The sequence below is a fragment of the Musa acuminata genome, chromosome BXJ1-7 (assembly GCF_036884655.1).
Source record: "Musa acuminata AAA Group cultivar baxijiao chromosome BXJ1-7, Cavendish_Baxijiao_AAA, whole genome shotgun sequence".
NCBI classification, from domain to species: domain Eukaryota; kingdom Viridiplantae; phylum Streptophyta; class Magnoliopsida; order Zingiberales; family Musaceae; genus Musa; species Musa acuminata.
Window position 1 is genome coordinate 11,656,127 of NC_088333.1, and position 18,434 is coordinate 11,674,560.

At 44.7% G+C, this 18,434-nt stretch overlaps 3 protein-coding genes across 4 annotated transcripts; 2 read left to right on the top strand and 1 right to left on the bottom strand.

Annotated features, from left to right (window-relative positions):
* The first annotated feature begins 116 nt into the window (after positions 1–116).
* LOC135678835 (uncharacterized) lies at positions 117–7,124 on the top strand. 2 transcript variants are annotated; one of them, XM_065192033.1, is made up of 8 exons: positions 117–683; positions 1,873–1,948; positions 2,966–3,080; positions 3,298–3,398; positions 3,476–3,651; positions 3,757–4,288; positions 4,378–5,282; positions 6,555–7,124. In XM_065192033.1, the coding sequence occupies exons 7-8, from the start codon at positions 4,825–4,827 to the stop codon at positions 6,778–6,780; spliced, it is 684 nt and encodes a 227-aa protein (XP_065048105.1). In that variant the 5' UTR covers positions 117–683; positions 1,873–1,948; positions 2,966–3,080; positions 3,298–3,398; positions 3,476–3,651; positions 3,757–4,288; positions 4,378–4,824; the 3' UTR covers positions 6,781–7,124. The 2 variants fall into 2 exon arrangements, with proteins under 2 accessions (XP_065048105.1, XP_065048106.1); XM_065192034.1 differs by having other exon boundaries at positions 3,757–3,903; positions 4,768–5,282.
* A 419-nt stretch (positions 7,125–7,543) lies between these two features.
* LOC135678836 (uncharacterized) lies at positions 7,544–11,014 on the bottom strand. Its single transcript, XM_065192035.1, has 5 exons — positions 10,403–11,014; positions 10,132–10,228; positions 9,153–9,328; positions 8,947–9,013; positions 7,544–7,875 (listed from the first exon to the last, which is right to left on the bottom strand). Exons 1-5 carry the CDS (start codon positions 10,562–10,564, stop codon positions 7,862–7,864), a joined length of 516 nt encoding a protein of 171 aa, XP_065048107.1. The 5' UTR covers positions 10,565–11,014; the 3' UTR covers positions 7,544–7,861.
* A 3,339-nt stretch (positions 11,015–14,353) lies between these two features.
* LOC135678838 (protein NRT1/ PTR FAMILY 5.7-like) lies at positions 14,354–17,237 on the top strand. Its single transcript, XM_065192037.1, has 4 exons — positions 14,354–14,654; positions 14,782–14,999; positions 15,624–16,168; positions 16,251–17,237. The coding sequence occupies exons 1-4, from the start codon at positions 14,537–14,539 to the stop codon at positions 17,113–17,115; spliced, it is 1,746 nt and encodes a 581-aa protein (XP_065048109.1). The 5' UTR covers positions 14,354–14,536; the 3' UTR covers positions 17,116–17,237.
* Positions 17,238–18,434: the final 1,197 nt, after the last annotated feature.

The window sequence follows — 18,434 nt, forward strand, 5'->3', positions numbered from 1 at the left end:
AAACTGTTTGTCGTTTGTCCTTCAAAAGGTGACAACGTAGGAACCCAAATCCATGAAATAACAAATCCCTTTTATGATTCCGCCATGGTCCTATATTTAATTTAGAGATGTTAGCTATTTTGCTGAATGTTATTTTTCAATGCAATCGTTCTGAATGAATCATGATGTGGTGCATTGGTTTTGGTAAGGTGCCCTCCCGTCAACAAGAAGTTTCTTAGGGAGTTGCTTGATTCATATCTTGTTGTACAACGAAAGCAATCTTCGTAGAGTGTGGGCAAATACTCTTTATTTGTTTACATCTTAGCCTAGAATGGTAAAGGTTGCATGTAAGATCACTTCCCAAGCCTGACATCGTGCATTGGTCTGTTCTTGTTGATTTTGGTATTTGCTTGTTGTTTTGCTTGCATGTCAGATCAAACTGGGGTTGAAAAATAATATTATCGTGAATAAAATTGCAACATATGGTGATTTAGCAGATTCATGTGCATGCTCGTTGATGAGAGTGCTGTCAGTTTAAAGTGCATGCATCTTTTATCAACCTGAAAGGATATGCTCTTATTCATATGCAGATCATGCAGTAAACAGATCACCTGTCAAAGTATGCGCCATCAACCGTTCTGCTTCATCAGAAATCAAAACTACTGTTCATGTCCTAAAAGGCAAGGAAGTTTATGCTACTACAGGTGACCCTTTAGTGCAAAGGAAACTATGCATTCAATTGCAGGCTTAATCATCCTTGATCTTAGATAAAGACAGCTCTCATAATTACACTTTATCTTGTTGTGTTGTTCTCTCTCGTAAATACTTATTTGTCTCCCGGGTCTTTCCGGATTTAGTAATACCATATCAAGAAACACTTGCAATAAATTTTTAGAAAAAGATAAAAGTAATTTGTTGTTCATCCGATACTAATTGATCTTGTATTGACTTACAAAGGTCCGATGAATATATTATTATTAAATTTCACTTATGTGCTTTGAGTTAGACTCATCAAATTAATGGATCAATTATTTTATACGACTGGTTTGTGCCAAATGGTAGTGGTCGTTCTTATACTCTGGGATTTTCCTAATCAAGGAAAATAAATTCAAACATTTCATAACAAAATAGAAAAACGATCTTAATTCTCGATGCCAGAGATCTTACATCCAAAACCTTCTGGAATTGTTTTGTTCTTCCTCCATAAGGACCATCCAAATCCTGATAGTTGCAAGCTTGCCAGAACAATTGACAGAAGCCGTCGATCACATCAAGTGCGCTTTGATCTTCTTTTAAATTCCTTTTAGCAAGGTTATCGATGGCAACATAGTGCTACCATTTATTGATAGCTGAGCAATTAACAAGCTCTGACTATGAGAGAACAAGATCGAATGCGTGAAATGTAATGAGATTAATGTCATCAATATTCAGAGATTTGTAGGAGGAACAACAGTAAATTGCTATATTTTTTCCGATGCCAGACATTGTTCTTCTCAGCATATCATCCATCATTCAGAAGTCCCATTTCCAAGTCTTAGCATCTTTCTAAATTGATCCCTCTAGATCTGTTCCATGCATTAAGAATCTGAGTTTCTGAACCCATGCTACCACATTCAAGGATAACCTTTACACCACTGGGCCCTCTGGGTGACAATCAAGATCCATCATTAATGTTCGAAGCACTACAATATGCTCCTTTCCTTTTTCTTTTGAGATATTTGAATGCCTCTGTGCTTTAGGATGATGTGGTACTTCTAGGTGTTTATCTTTAAATTTGTTCATGAATCTGAGTTTGTTAACCAGTTACATGCACCACTGTTTGATAATTTGCTAGGTCTCTGTATCCATTGGTGCTAGATTTTGATATTTTGGTTCTGAATGATGTTTATTTAGAGGCAATAAAGAAGAGGGTCCAACATGCCTAGAGTTGATGAATCCATGGAATGGGCCCCTACCCAGCACCAATCAGGTATGCCAATTATTTCTGCTTTTTTTTATTGTTCTAGCCAGGATTATTAAATTGCAGTGATTGACAATCCAACTTATAATCAAATCATGGTTTAGGCACTGTTTTCAAGTTTCTTTTCTCCCCTAAATTGCTGCATTGGCCTTGGATCCAAATTGCTTATTTTTCAATACCAAGACATCCGCCTTAGACCCATTTAGATGCTGGTCATCATTTGAGGGGTATCAAAATTTTGCTTAAACTTAACGTTTATGTGGAGGAAAGGAGTCTGCAGCATCATCACATGGTCTTCAGCTTTCGCAGTCCTTTTCTGTAATAGTTTACTTCCTGGGAAGGTGAGGATGTTGTTATCATAAGAGAGACAATTAAGACAAGAAAGTTCCTATCCTATCAGAAGCAATCAATGCTTACTAGCTTGATCGTTACGACAATATGACCTACGTGAGGTTTCTGGGTCAAAGCACTGCTATTGCTGTTGCATACTTTTTTTCTCATCCACAGTCCCTAATCTCTTAGGCATGTGCTTCGTCTAGTAAGTTGAGTTCCATGTGTCAAGTCTCTTTGCAAGATCTTGGGTAAAGTATTGTCGGCTTATCCGGTGACTGGGAATGGCTTTCTGATTATTCTTTGTGCTTATCATTGGGTTTGCTTCTCTACATATCTACATCACCACATGGGCTTCCAACCTTTTGATTGCAAAATGCCCAAGGAGATGTTCAACTTAATGCTACTCTTTCATTTCATTTTCATTATATTGATCTGCAAAAGTAAAAAAGACTAAGGAGATTTTGCATAAGCTATTAAGGTTATGCATAGAGACATGTCAATTTTTAGCATAATAGGAATATTAACTACCCTGAATAAGAAAAAGAAGCATACCAAAAACTTTATCAAACGATCGTACATAGATCTTAGTCCTTGTTAATATCATGTTGTCTTTTGTTTTTATTGTTTAATTAATTATATCATCATAATGCTTCTTGTTGTCTAATGCCACCGGTCCAACTACATCATCTGAAGAAAGAAAAGAAGAGATCATCATTTCAAAGAAAAAGAAGCTTGTCTTCCTCAATGATTCCGGTTCACATGCCTCCAAAAGTGGAGTTGTATGTCAGACACAAGATTCCATGAACAGGTCATGTATACTGACAACTCCATTATCTAGTCACCTAGTTGCCAAGCAGGTTTTTTGATGTAAAGTCTATCATCAAGTATTGCCATCACACAGACACTAGTCTTTATTTTAGATTCTTCGATTCCTTAGATTATTGTCCTCCCTCTGTTTAGTTGATCGATCGAATACTCCCGTAAAATTCCTATGTTTGCTCATGTTTGGCATTACACCTGTGCAGCAGAACAGCTCTGATTTGCCCGGAGGTTCGAGGATGAATTACCATCTCGGGTTAAATGTCACTTTAGTGTGGTGGGACGCATGCTTTTGGGAATGAATGAGGTGTGTACCTTGATCCATCCACTTGTACCCACACTAGTTGTGATAGTTACACAAAAGGTGGTCCTCTGTTGTCCTAGAATCTCCGGATGACTCCGTGACCGACGGGGCGTGACAATGTGGAACAGTTATGAGCTTTACTTGGCTTGTGTCGCATCGACGGAAACTCAAGTGGGTCACAAACAGCGAATGAGTATGGCGAATCCAGATGTGGAGATGGTAAATTGTGATCCCGATGGCTCGAATTACTCCCAAGGTTGTCAAAGGCTTTTTCACAGGCACAGTGTGGTTCACATGTTATTCTTCGTTGCCAGTATGCAATTTCTCTATACTTGTAACAATCAATCTACCGGGCATGCAGGAGAAAGGAACGAGGTGAGAGACCGGAACTGCTTGCTTGATATAGTCAAAAGACAAAGACGCGTCCGGGTGGCGCTGCTGCATATCTTTTGACCCTTCACACTGACTTCATGGGCACGTTAACCCTATTTGATTACAAGAGTTAAAGGTAAGCAAACCTCTTTCTACTATTTTGACACTAGTCATTTCCTCCACGTCTTTGTGCATATCTATATTTGTATATATATATATATATAATTTTCTGCTGTCATTTTTACGGTCCTACCACTGTCAGCATGAAACCAAAGTATGGACATCTCGTCGGGTCTCTTTCTTCTTTTGCTCTGCAGCGCAGCTTTACTTTATTCTTCCACCCCCTCCCTCCCACACCCCAACACCGCCACCCCCCCCGCCTCCCCCTTCTGTATTCGTTTGTGGTTCCGGCAAGCAGAGGGAGTTTACGACCTCCTCTGCTGCGGCTGCTGATAGACTCTTATATACATCGGCCTCTCTTCGACCCAAAGTGGCTGAAACCTCTGCATGATCTTAATGTGGTGACGATGGCTTGATTGTTCCTCCTCTTGTTTTCCTTTTCTGTTCCTTCTTTTGTTGAGTATTTCCACTATTTGCTTCTTAATCGTAGAATGGAAGCCACATTGACAAGTCTTGAGTTCGAGAGCTTGGCTAGTGTAATGGCGTTTTAGGGCTCTGTTGCTGCTGCTGGGTGATTTGGATCAGGCCGGTCCTCGAACCCTCTCTTGGTTGACCTCCAGTTTCATGTCAATGTCGTCCTGGAGTTGCTAATATAGGGGTCATTTTCGCTGTTGACATTAAGGAAGGAATAGGTAAAAAAGAATCATTTTTCTGGTGGGGGGATTTCTCTTGTTTGGTACTTGACCAGGGACCTGTTCTTGTGCTTGTTCTTGTTGGGCTTTCTCCTCCGCGAATGAATTATATACCGATCAGTTAAGTCTTGCACCAAGTTCTTGGTGAAACTGCTCATCTTAGATTTAGCCTTTCCAAAGATACACAGATCATTAGGGTGGTTCATGCGATATCACAAGCTTTCATTCGTAAGGTCCTTTGTAAAATGAGTAAAATGGGTGGCAAATCCTCCGGGGATATTGAAGAAGGGACGCACCGCTCTCACCAGACTCAGAGCGATGAAGATAGCCTTTGCTTCTCTGATGCAGAAGCACATTCGTGGCAGTCGCCATATGGCTCCAACGGCGGCGGTTCCACTTATGATGAAGGTCGGGTCTCGGCTGCTTCCTGCCTTGAGATTGATGGGTCTCGAGAGCATGGTAGAAAATCCTGTGTCTCGGAGTCTTCACTTGATGATGATGATGATGATACGGAGATGGGGGCTTCGGAGGTAAAGATGAATATAGATAAATTTGAGCGAGACTGCAGGATTTGTCATCTCAGCTTGGAGAAGGCGGCTTCAGAGTCGGGTGTAACAATTGTCTTGGGCTGCTCCTGCAAGGGTGATTTAGCTGCTGCACACAAGCAGTGTGCTGAGACATGGTTTAAAATCAAAGGAAACAAGTAAGCCTGCAGTTTACCTGAGCGTATTCTTTCTGCAATTTTTTGTTACTTCTTTAGGACCTGAAAAGTACCGGTAACATTTTGATGCCACATTTATTTGTTACACATAAATCATAACTCATGCATTTGGTATATGCGAAAATTGGCATCATAATTACGTGAGAACCGTGTTCTTTGATATTGAAAGAAAAGAGAAAAAAGGTAGAATGAAGCAATACTAAACAAGATATTGAGTTTATATTCTAATGATAAAGTAAGGGGTATCGCTGAGGTATCAAACTGCTGCAGAGGAGCTAAAAGAATATTACGAGTATAACTTCAGGGGATTCCTTTTTGGTCCCTCTCCTCTGTACAGTGTTTTCATGCTCCCTTTGTCTTCCAGTTTCAACTCGAGTTGGGAAAAAAATGCTCCCTTTGGTCCCTCTGTACAGTGTTTCCATGCTCACTTATCCTTTGAAAGAAAGAAAAAAGGAAAGAAATAGCTGCACTTGTTATTGTGATAGCCGATATGCCTTCCTTATTGTCTAGGTTATATGTGTTAGTAGTCATGATAATTAGATTCTCATGTTCACAGGAAGGCCTATTGTCTTTTGTTGTAGTTAAGAGGGCATGCTAGATTTATTGAGCCTAACATGGGTTTTGTAGGTGATTTATTTACTTGTTCTGTTATTCCTTCATTGGCATAGCTAAGTATATGTAGCTCGAGTCTAAAGATAACTTCTCTATTCTCTAACTTTGGATTGGACAGAGGATTTCATCTTGCTATTCCTTCTTGCACCTATTGCGACTTCTGGTGGACACCATCATCATTCTCTATCACTTTCTTGAAGGATATCCAAATAGAAAAAAACATGAAAAGAATCCATCCAATGCTCGAATTTTAGAGGTGCAGTGTTTTCATTTTTTGGAATTATTTGTTGTTACAGGTCTGACTATCTGTTATCCGTGGCCTGTTTTATTTTATTAATTTTCTTTTGACCACCATGCAACACAGTTTTAGCATGGTGTGCAAACAAAAATGGGTAAATGTGAGGTCACTTTAAAACACACAGTCAGATTCTAATTTGTGTTTGGCTCTGCTTTAGTGCCAAAGCCCCCATTACATCTCTCTGGGTGAGCATTATTTACATGACATTGTGGTTTAGCATTTATTTTGTATGTTCAATCTTATGTCATATCCTCTCAGCTAATTGTGCAACTCGTTCTTATTTGTTTTGATCATTTAAGTCTGACATGTAAAATTGTTTTTTTCGTTTATATTTCTCATTCTAGGATCTGTGAGATTTGTGGCTCGACTGCACTGAATGTGGCCGGTGTGAGCGACACCGAGCCCATAGAGCAGTGGAGTGAGGCTAACACTTCTCAAGCACCGCCTGCCGTGCCGCCATCTGAAACCCGGAGCTTTTGGCAGGGGCACCGTTTACTTAAATTCCTCGTTGCATGTTTGGTGCTTGCCTTTGTTGTTTCCTGGCTCTTCCACTTCAATGCTCCAGGCTGAACAATGGACAGGTTTGTGGGTATTAAAGAAACAAGGGTAAAGCAGTTCTCTCTTGCTGCTCAAAAACCATCAGCTGCAACACCATTAAAACCACCAAAACAATGAGCTTGTTTTGCATTGAAGGGAAAATGATCAAGCATACTGGATGTGATGAGGCACATAAGAAGTTATAGATGTAGACATCAAGTTTGTAGTGAAACCAAAGCCAACTTTCCACTTTACTTTATTGTCCCTTGTTGTATGGTTCTGCCATTTTGTAATTGTCTCTCCTTTGTTCACCATTCTACCATCATTATCCAGTGTTCTTTTATCTTAATAACACATTCTTGCTGTAGCTTATATGATCTCTTGGAAGTCACATTTTCATGATGCCATACTAAAATGTTTCAGATGTATGAAGCATGTTATGGGTCAGTTTCTTGTGGGCTTCAGCCTTTTGCAGTGCATGTCAAATATGAACTCCCAAGAACGATACTTTTAGCTTGGCTGTGAGCCCCAAACAAAGGTTCGCTTCTTCTGTCTCTGTATCATCTGAGGTGTTACGTCTGGCCAACCCGTTTGGACACCGAGATCCAAAAGATCTTTTGCTGGCACATCAATCATCTCGCTGCATCACCAGTTTCTTAGATATCCATCGACTTTCCTCATCATAATTTAGCATCCATGTTGAAAACTTGAATTGGTTAAATTCCGGACAATTTTGAGGCACAGAAGAACCGATAGTTCTCTGGAAGCCTTTCATTGCAAAGACAACAAAAACAGCTTTCTATGATCTGCTTACTATGCTTTCATTATACTACTAAAGAAAACATTACAAAGCTACCCTGCGTCCTCACTGCAGTAAAGTTGGGAGGGGGAGACCTGAGACAGTTTCCTGCATATATCTCTGTAACTCGATGACAAAGACAAACTACCTACCCGAGTTCAAAAACAGCAGCAGTCACATAACTAGACACGGAGTCTGCTCTTTCACTGGTAATATGAACAGTTTACTACAGACTAAGATTACATAGTAGAATATAGACAGTTCAGCTTCCTAGGCCGGTCACATTGTGTATCACTTGGATAGCCATCAACTTTCTTAGCTTCCTGGACCTGTCATAGCACCGTTAAAATTGATAGTTTACAAATAGCTGGAGGCAGTAAACTTCATATTATTGATATTTAAAATATCTGAAGCAATAAACATCTTAAATCACAAAAGGAAAGCAAGCAGGCAGGCAGAGCAGCAAATTCATTTAGCTTTTGCTAAAGAAAGTAGTAGTAGACATTAGTATTAAGCCGGTGAGAAACCAGACCCAAATATTTCCACCTAATTCCATAGTCTGCATGAGCCTAGATGAACCGAATTACTTAGTCCTGGAAACAAAATTATCAAGATCACTTGGTAATTTAGTCACCTAAATAAAATAATTAAGATTTCCTGGGTAATTTATTCACCTATATTATTATGCCTACTGTTCCTACCAAGGCAGTGATAGTATGAAGATTACATGCCAGAACACCTACCAAAGAAAGCAATTCCTTGTTGGAAATCTAATAAACCAGAACTAGAATAGACTGTCACACACGAAATAGTGGCCGTAGTAAACAAGAAGGATGAAATTTTGAAAATGAAGATTTAATCTACATCTATCAGACATTAATGATCAGATCAGAAAATTCTGCAAAACTGCTGGCAAACAAAAACAATTTATTTTGAAAGCTACATGATAAAAATTATCCATCCTAACCTAACCTTGTGTCTCCACTAAGCAAACAGTCAAACACTTAAAAGCAGACAGCATAATGAAACATTACAACAACATTCCCCTCCCCTTTTCCTTTCTTCACTTGGTATTTATCAGTGGGTACTATAGCCGTTGTTAAACTCACATGTAATGCAAACAATTAAGAAAGAACCATAAGGTCTATTGTCAAACGATTCTTATTGCCTCGATGATCCAAGACAGTTGACATCTAGGCACAGATAAAGAATACAATATGGGAACTAGCTCAAAGCTTACGGCTTTAGTGTACCTTTTCTATATAAAAGAAGAGCATAATGATCTCGAATCTTCAATAGTAAAGTGAACCTGAATGAGTAAAGTTGGAGAAAATAAAAGGTTTATCTTTCACTTTAAGCCATGAATATCACATGAAACTCTATCTAGAATGTTACTGTACCTTGCCACCATTCACCTCTGTCAGCAGCATGTGGATTGCCCAGGTGTTCTCCAGCATTATTTATATACTGGTAGCATTTCAAACATGGCGAGAGTAATAAGTAATATAAAATGCGAAATCTCAAAATGTGAAGCACAAGAGGAAAAAAAGAATCTTATAATGGCCAAGCACAGAAAAAAGAAAATTCCATGCTGTCAGTAACATACATTTGTTGAACTTTCAGTGGTCTGATTAGATGAAGAGCTCGTGTAGAAATCTCTGGCACCATAATTCACAGATGAGCCAAAATAGGGTGCCTCTGTCGACTCATTGGGATATACAGGTTTCCCATCTTTGTTCTGTGTGATTGGTTTTTTGCCTGGACTGCCTTGAGACCTGCCAGCTGGAATTTCACAAGAATTGTATCAGACCGACTGGATATTTATGAACAAAGGATCAAGTTCGAACTAGAAATTGATATAGTTGCATTTCTGTGTAAGCATAGCTAGCCAGCAAATGAAGGTTTCTGACAAAAAGGCAATTGAACTTTCAGTAAGACAAATAAAAGAGATTGCATCTCCCTCTTGTTTGAAGCAAGGATCCATGATCAAGACATAACGAACATTATTTCTCTTTATCACTAATTTTAGAAGAATATATTAGGCTCTAGAAACATGGTTGATTTCTCGTCAGGGAAAAAAAAGATCACAGTGAAGTACCTTTCAACATAACATGAAGGTGGAGCACCCTTACACAGCTATTGTTCAGTCATCGAAGACTCATAATTTTAGACCAAGATCTGCAGCAATTTGATCCAACAAAGTCTAACCTGCATGTGCCTACAATAATCTTGGACTCTTTCCAGTCTAGTTAAGAGTGAATGGTCTTTTATCCTCTGTACAAGGTTTGATGTATAATGAACCGGACACAATGTCCGCATATGCATTCTGATCACTAATACATATTCTCACGAGTACAGAAAAGATGTGTCCTATATTCATGTTCAATGCTTTTATGTTCTATAGAAGTCTCATCATTTGAAGTTAAAGAACGTAAATATCTAAGAAACCAGGCATCTATATCTTTCTGTCATTTTGGTGAGGGTGTGTGCTGGAGGAAGGGGATCAGGGGACTCTTGTGAGCGTCCGTGTTGTGCAGATGCGGGCAGATAGGAAAGAAGAAAGAATGAGGAATGAGGTCGAGTACCTGCATTCGTGCAGCGAGCACTCGCAATGCGACCTTCGACTCTCTGCTTGTTCAAAGTCCAGCACAGATCGGAATGCGATAAATCTTTCGCAATCACCTGCCAACGAGCAAAGAGAACGATTAGGAACCCCATCGTGATGTGCACATAGGGAAAACCTCGACTCTACCCAATGGGTTTAGAGCCTGGGGGCGGGGAACCGGAAAGAACGAAAACCCCTTCAATTCCACACCCCTAATCAGTGCACAGAGATCAAGAAAAAGGCGATCGTACAGCAGAAGCGGGAGGAATGACGGTGCTGAAATAGCCCTGGTAGGAGGATGAGGACCTCGCCGAGGGATCCGCATCCTTCCGTCCGAAGCTCTCATCCGCAAGCGACGTGAACGACCGGTAAGAAGAAGAAGATGGAGGAGGAGAGTTGTTCTTGCCTTCCATCAGCCCTATTAGCCTTCTCTCTCTCTCTCTCTCTCTCTCTCTCTCTCTCTCACCGAACTCCAACACGATCACCACCACCACCACCACCACCAACAGCTCTGTGAGGTATTGGGACGAAGCAAGGGGGTATATATAAGAGGACAAGCGAGGGGGGCAGATGGACACGTGAAGGGCGAAGAAGGCATACAAGGCGGCGTCTCCTACTCGGCTCCTACGTTGCTGGCCTCGCTTGCTCCCTCCCGTATCGCTCCCCCTCGACAAATCGATGATGATGATGGTGGTGGTGGTGGTGGAAAGCCCAGCAGAGTAAATCCTCGAGAATTCCAATGGAATATATGCTTCCTCCTTCGATCCACAACCTCCTCCACCCTTTCTCTCAAATTCCCTTCTCCTCCTCTCTCGAATCGAGATCCCAATTCCAATTCCAATTCTCCCTCCGCTCCTCTGCTCCCAAATCTTCTGATCCAATTTTATTCATGTATTATTTATTAATTAATTAATTTATTATTATTATTATTATTGCCTCTCCTTAAATTATCTGTCAACAAAGGATAAGGCACCCGGTGGGGCCCTCGTATCCGACAAGGCAGTCGTTGCGTGCCGTGCCGACACGTGTGCGAGAGAACAGACAACGCCCGCAACTCCCAGCTCAGGTTCCCGCCAGCCGCCTTCCCAGAAAAGCAAGCCCCTCCCACTGGCTGCCACTCGGGGTCCCACTGATTCCGGCCATTGACAAACGTCCATCTCTTGGTCGGTACCTCAGGGCCGGCAGGGCGCGCCTCACCCCACCCCCTCAGTCTCCTGTTCGCGTGTCAGCGTCACCGGCTCCCACGCTCCCTCGCTGTCTTTTGGGCCGCAAGCGACGCTGATAACTACGGTCAAACTGAGTGCCGGAGTGAGTGGTCAACCGCCTCTCATCAGCGGTTCTTTTTATGTCATTTTCTCTACATTTATAACGCATCCACGGTCGTATTTTGTTTGCTCACTGCAATCTAACATTTAACTCACCCGGCGGAATCAGCCGTAACGTGGCACGACGACACAGCACATGAGAGGGCCTCGCCAAAACGGAGCGCATCCCTTCCCCTTGTCCCTCCCTTATCAAGTGGATACACACCGCATCCACGGGGCGGTGGTTATCCACCGACAGAGCGGCCCCCCACCCCCCCAGCCTCCACTGTACTTGGTCGCCTTTGGAATCCTTAAATGCTGCGGATAAGCCTCAGGCGGGCGCCCACCCCTCACTCACCTTCCTTTCCCCGCACATGACGACCCGACGCCCTCTCAGGAATGATGAGTCGATACTAATTGGTACATCGAGAAGAGCAATAAAAGTGCAGCACTTCGTTCTTATCCATCGATTTCATGGGGGGTGGGGGGATGGGGTGAGGGTGGACGAATACATGTCCTCTTCGCGTTGGAACCTCGAGGGATATGGAACTCATCCACCTCACAAGATGGCGATGCACTCACTCCATGGTCAAATGTGGCCGCCTTGCGTTCCCATGTGCCGAGAAGATGGAGATGGACGTATCCCCGCCGGGAATAAGTTCCGGTCTGCAATATGGCGTGGGAGACTCGCCGACTGAAGCATGGCCTCGGTATGGTGGGTACTCCTCGACGCCGCCACCTGGCCAGAGCAGTTGACCGTGCTTAGACGATGCGGTATGGACAGCCTCTGTCGTGGTCGAGAGAGAGAAAGAGAGAGAGAGATGCTGGATAAGTTAAACGTCGCGTCGCACTCCGTGCTATCCACATGGCAACAGAGACAGCTCAGAGACTCGGTGAGGTCTCCGGTTCTTGTGATTACGAGTCAAGAATCGAAATGACGTGGACTAATTTACTGAATATTGTCGGCTTTTCTTATATTAATTTTCGAAAAATAATATTTGGTCCGGCCCAATAGAGTTATGGGCTTGATAAGGATTGATGAAGCCCAGTTGGCAGAGACAGGTCCATCTTCTGTAGCATATCAGTTGCTGCAAGTGGAACCACTCGAGATACGACCCAGTTGCTGATAGAGGTACGTGTGCATGTGGCGGTGCCACATCATTACGCCAACGCCACGACTTCCAATACGCTATCAAGATGAAAGGCCAGGTCGTATATTCCATCACGAGTTAAGTAACGAAATCAAACATGAGGCTTCGTATCACGGTCTCCGATTTGAGCAAGGGATATATCCGAAGAGCCTTCTTCCGTGCATTCTGAATGACGTGACGGAGATGAAAGCAAAAGATGTTATGGATGGGTCGTCGTCAAGGTTGGGATGCCATGGAATGCCACAGAACCAAAAAAAGAAAAGCAAGGAATTCTGTGAGATGCGCCTGTTAAGTACTGCTGATATCTTTTCCTTTTCTGCAATCTTGCTCGTAAAGCTCGGCCGCTTAAGCTTCTCCAGATCGCTTCCGGACTCGTGGCCGTATCTGCATTATGGCGACAGTCACATGATGAGTCGTGGTGGATAAGCATCTTATTTTCTAGCTTTGGTTTTGGGCTTCACTTTGCGTTATGCTGATTCCCTTACTTTTTGATAGATTTCATGTTTCGTGTGTATCCTCTCGGAGAACAACATACTGTAAAACCAGCGAATAAAGTAGAGCATCTGTGTCGCCATTTCAGTTGAAGAAGAAGTGATGAAAGCAAGGAAGCATAGTCCGATGAGCTGCAACACTTGCGCAGGAATCACAAGGTTACAGAGCTCAGTTGCCATGGCGGCTCGTGAGTGCTTCGAAATAATGGCGTTTGTGTGGCTCAGAAGAGCTAAAACCGAGGAAGAGCGCAATGATGGAAGGTCCGGAAGCTATGGCTTGAACAAAGAACAGTAGCAGCCACTTTCGGGTGCTCAAGATAAGAAATCTTCGACAGAACTTATCGGATTAGACACCCGTGGAAGTGGGTTCTCCACTTTGTCCAAGCAAGATTTGTGACCAAGGTTAGAAGACAGATTACTTGCTCTCTCCCAAAAGCAGTAAGCAATCTAAGTCGGCTTCTAATGATACCACCACCACTGTAGCAAGTCGCTTGTGCAAGTAAAATGGAGGAGCTGATGCTTATCCTGTTTGCCACTACCGGAGAATAGTAGTGCTAGCTGCTGATATCATGCATCTTTGACCTTCCTACATTCGATTGATCACCAGTATCCTTCGAGGTTTGGTCACTGTAAAGCCTGCTGCTGAGATTGCTGATGATTGAAATGACTTAAACCTACGCAGAATTCCAATACTCTTCACAGAATTCTCTGCTTTCTACTCTTGCTTTTGTTCTTCTTCATTTACTACAGACTGTAGGAGTTAAGTGGATGAACTCAGTGAACTGCATTGGCTCAGATAAAAACATGACAGAGGAGGAGGAGGACTAGCCAGGGAACCTGATCATGCTTCTCATGTGCACAAGATGAAATGGGAGGCATCACCAAAGGACACCACACATTGTGCCGGCGACTCCGATGCTTCTTCGTATGTTTCCACCATCACTCTTGGATGTAACTAGTGCGATTTTGATTGAGGGAAACATTGTTTTGTCGCCATGAAATCTCTGCACTACCTAACTCTCAAGAAACCCTAAAACGTACGAGCTTAATAAGAGGACAATGAAGCGTCATCACGTTGTCATGTTTGGTGACATCCATCCTAGCAGTGCAAAAGGTCATCCCCTTCAATCTTTTTCCTGCCATGAAGGTTAAATGGGCGACTGCACCTTATGAATGCTGTGGTCCAACCAAAGCTTTCACATTCTTCTTTGTTGGAAGGATCGAGTTCCTGTTTTCCGAACCAGAAAAAGACTGGTGAAGTGGTCCGCCTCTTCTGAAATGATAGCCCAGAAGAAGATTGGGTTGAGTGAGAGTGCGTGAGGTCGAAGGAATGTTATATAAGGAGGGAACGTCGAGCTGCTCTTTCCACTCCCACCATCTGCAGTAGAGTTTCTTATTCTGTTCCAGCTTTCTTCTTCTCTGCAACTCCAATATTAGCCATGGAGATGTCACCAGATGCCGAGAAGAGTGGGGTGTGTGACTCCTCTGTGGATTACAAGGGAAGGGTTCCTCTCAGATCCTCCACTGGATGTTGGAAGGCGTCCCTTTTCATTATAGGTAAGGAACTGAACTGCCAAAACCTATCCATCGACTCCATGGCAATCTACTTCTGTACGTTTTTGAGGTTGCGGGAGCACTCTCGATCGAGTTATGCTGAATTCTTGTGCATCTTTTGGTTGTGCAGCCATGGAGTTCGGCGAGAGGCTGAGCTACTTCGGACTGGCCACCAACCTCATCATCTACCTGACGAAGGTGCTGCACCAGGAGGTGAAGACGGCGGCCAAGAACGTCAACTACTGGAACGGCGTCACCACCGTGATGCCCCTCCTCGGCGGCTTCATCGCCGACGCATACTTGGGGAGGTTCATCACTGTTCTCGCCTCCTCCCTCATCTACATCGTGGTAAACTCCTCCTCTTAAGATAACATCAATAGCATTTCCTCCTTCATAATTGTCTCTCTCAAGACAACCACAAGAATTGATGATATCCATTTCAATCCAACCAAACATAGTGAGTGTGGAGAACAAATTCCACGAAATAAGAAAGAAAAGCTACTTTCGATAGGTATTGTCTGAAAAGAATTGGTTCACTACAGTAATGGGAGAAGATGGTGACCTGAAGAAGCTGCAAGTGGCTGGCTATATATCGATCTAAAAAGTACAGTGCGGAGGAATCCACCAACGGAGCTCTCAAACACTCCTTAGGCACCACCTAATATGCATATGTGAGATTGATGGTTTCGATCATTGTGTGTCCTCTTTTGGGTTGTCTCGTGAGTGTGAGAGCCATTTCAAGATAAGCGCTGACTTTTGGCATGAGAGAAAGGTGCTTTTGGTGCAAACTGGTCCACTCACAATGGTTCCGCAGTTTGGATTAACTCTGTATTGTGGTCTTTTTGGTGGGTGTAGAGTCAACGAGCGATGTTTGCTACCGCAGTCCATTGGTGCATGCATGTGTCTCTTTGCCTGATGAACATGATGATGACTACTACAGACTCAACTCGTGTTCTACGAATGTCTCTGCAGGGTCTCGTCCTCTTGACGATGTCACAACTGGTCCCGCGGCTGAAACCGTGCGACCCCAGCAGCTGCGGCAGATCACTACGCCCCCACGAGGTGTTCTTCTTCTTGGCGATGTACCTGATCTCTGTCGGCACAGGTGGCCACAAGCCGTCGCTCGAGAGCTTCGGCGCTGACCAGTTCGACGACAACGACGCGGGGGAGCGGAAGAAGAAGATGTCCTTCTTCAACTGGTGGAACTTCGCCGTGTGCACCGCGCTGTCGGTTGCCGTCACCGTAATCGTTTACGTCCAGGAGACCGTCAGCTGGTGGCTGGCCAATGTGGTGCTCGCCGCCGTCATGTGCTTCAGCCTCATGGTGTTCGTCGGTGGCAGGCCATTCTACCGCTACCGAGCGCCGGAGGGAAGCCCTTTGACGCCCATGCTACAGGTTGTGGTGGCGGCCATGGCCAAAAGACACCTTCCTCTTCCTTCGGATGCTGGAGAACTCTATGAGATCCCGAAAACGCGGCAGCCGGACAAGAGGCTCCTCTACCATACTAGTAAGCTAAGGTAACGAACGCATCGCCACAGTCGATCGATGGAACTCACGGGAAATATGAAGCTTAGTAGTTCTTCATGTACCTTATCTCAGATTTTTTGACAAAGCTGCCATTATCGAGCACAAATATGATGAAGCTGCCTTCGCCGCCGAGAAGCTGAATTCATGGCGGCTGGCCACCGTGACCCAAGTGGAGGAACTCAAGCTAATTCTATCCATGGTGCCCATATGGCTCACTGCACTGCCGTTCAGCATCTGCGTCGTACAAGCTAATACCTTCTTCATCAAGCAAGGGAGCATCATGAACAGAGAGGTCGTGAACGGGTTCAAGATTCCCGCGGCCTCCATCTTCGCCCTCGGCGCCGTTGGCATCATCATCTCAGTTGCCATCTACGACAAAGTCCTGGTGCCCTTTCTGAGGAGAGCCACCGGCAGCGAGAGGGGCATCAGCATCCTCAAAAGGATTGGGATCGGCATGGTGTTCTCCACCATGGGCATGGTCACCGCTGCCCTGGTGGAAAGGAGGAGACTCAGGGTGGCCGAGGTGGAGCAAACCAGTGTGGTCTCCATGAGTGTGTTCTGGCTGGTGCCTCAGTTCATGATGCTGGGAATAGGCGATGGGTTCGCGCTGGTTGGCTTGCAGGAGTACTTCTACGATCAAGTCCCCGACGGCATGAGGAGCTTGGGCATCGCCTTCTACTTGAGTGCACTGGGGGTGGCCAGCTTCCTTAGCAGCCTCTTGATCACCGCAGTCGATCACGTGACCTCGAAGGAAGCCAGGGGAAGTTGGTTTGCCAAGGACTTGAACAAGAGCCGCTTGGATCTCTACTACTGGTTGGTAGCCGCCATAAGCGGAGTGAATCTGTTCGGCTACGTGTTTCTAGCAAGCAGATACTCTTACAAGAGAGTGCAAACAGAGGCGGTGGGAGTGGCAAGCTCCCCCGAAGCTGACGCCTAGACCGCCACTCCTTGCCATATGCTGGTAGTTATGTACGTTGCTTGTGTCTCAAGTTGCAGTGCAAGCAATTAATATCAGCTTGGATAATATGAAGTTGGTCCGGCCTGTTCCGGGCCCAGAAATCGTGGTGTGAAGCCCACCATCTCTAACCCCAGAGAGAGAGAGAGAGACACAGAGCGCTTTTAAATGTGAGGGGCGGTGTGGCACAGGGCAGGACCAGGTGGACCGAGGGCGGGCCTCGGTATCCGCGAGTCGACGGGAAACCCGGGCGCTCCCCCCTCGAACAACAGTCTCCCACGGGCAAGCCAAGCAAAAGATGTCGCTGTGCTGTGTGCTTTGACTCCTGCACTCGAAAAGAAAGCCAGCCAGCAAAGAGAGATAAAGAGAAAGAGGAGCCCCCAAAAGAAAGAAAAGCGATTAAAGAAGCGCCGATTGAAAACCAGCGCCAGTCGCTGCAGCTGCAGCAGCAGCAGCAGTGGCAGTACGCGCTCGCTGTGCCTCCTCGGTTCAGAGGGGTGGGGAACAACGGGCGGCGACGTCACCCCCACCTCCGTAACAGCCGCGTCACAACCCCCACACGCGACTCGTATGCATGCCTTCCCCTCTCCTGCACTGCACACCCACCCCGATTCTTCACTACACCCAACGCAGGGGACGTGACAATAATGGTTTCCCAGCGGCTCGGTACGGCCTGCTCGTCTCCCCGCTCGACACCTAACTGGCGGATAGGCTTAATTAATGCAATCTTTCCCATATTTTGGACACCAACTTGGCCTTCATCATCCACCCCGCCACAGCTATCAACAACTAGTACGTACTCCCTCTCTCTCTCTCTCTCTCACATGCACTAGCGCTGACACGGCGCTCTCCTAGTGGTCGAGTTCCCGTCCCGAAAGGCCCGCCGGAATGGGCCCCGTGACAGCTCTTGGTCGATGGAACGTCTCTCTCGCGGTGGGGGCCCCGTCCGACCGTGGCATACGTGCGGAAGGGAGGCCTCCTGCCACGTGCGTGCCATCCCTAATTAAACTCGCAGTCGCTCTCGCTCTCCTTCCCGTTCTCTCGGCGCAATCAAGGCGAGCAGTGGACACGTTAAGAAGGGCGAACGTGTTTACCGCGTTCCCCAGCTTTTTCTGGCCCACTGTTCTCAGAAAGGACGACATAATGGAGAAGGCATATGAATTGAATTCTGCCTTCTCTAATTTATTGTAGATTAATGAGGAATAGTTGGAATGTGTGGATAAAATCGAGCAACAGTGGCAGTTGTATCTCTCACTGCACTCCGGTTCTCATCATGTCTGCACACACATATTCTTCTCACT

Excerpts from the sequence above, each read along its gene's own strand:
- LOC135678835 (XM_065192033.1), top strand. The coding sequence starts at position 4,825 with ATGAGTAAAATGGGTGGCAAATCCTCCGGGGATATTGAAGAAGGGACG. Across the intron at positions 5,283-6,554 it reads TTTAAAATCAAAGGAAACAA|GATCTGTGAGATTTGTGGCT; the intron begins GTAAGCCTGCAG and ends TTCTCATTCTAG.
- LOC135678836 (XM_065192035.1), bottom strand. The coding sequence starts at position 10,564 with ATGGAAGGCAAGAACAACTCTCCTCCTCCATCTTCTTCTTCTTACCGG. Across the intron at positions 9,329-10,131 it reads TGCTCGCTGCACGAATGCAG|CTGGCAGGTCTCAAGGCAGT; the intron begins GTACTCGACCTC and ends GTGAAATTCCAG. Across the intron at positions 9,014-9,152 it reads CCACTGAAAGTTCAACAAAT|TATATAAATAATGCTGGAGA; the intron begins GTATGTTACTGA and ends AAATGCTACCAG.
- LOC135678838 (XM_065192037.1), top strand. The coding sequence starts at position 14,537 with ATGGAGATGTCACCAGATGCCGAGAAGAGTGGGGTGTGTGACTCCTCT. Across the intron at positions 14,655-14,781 it reads GGCGTCCCTTTTCATTATAG|CCATGGAGTTCGGCGAGAGG; the intron begins GTAAGGAACTGA and ends TTGGTTGTGCAG. Across the intron at positions 16,169-16,250 it reads TACCATACTAGTAAGCTAAG|ATTTTTTGACAAAGCTGCCA; the intron begins GTAACGAACGCA and ends ACCTTATCTCAG.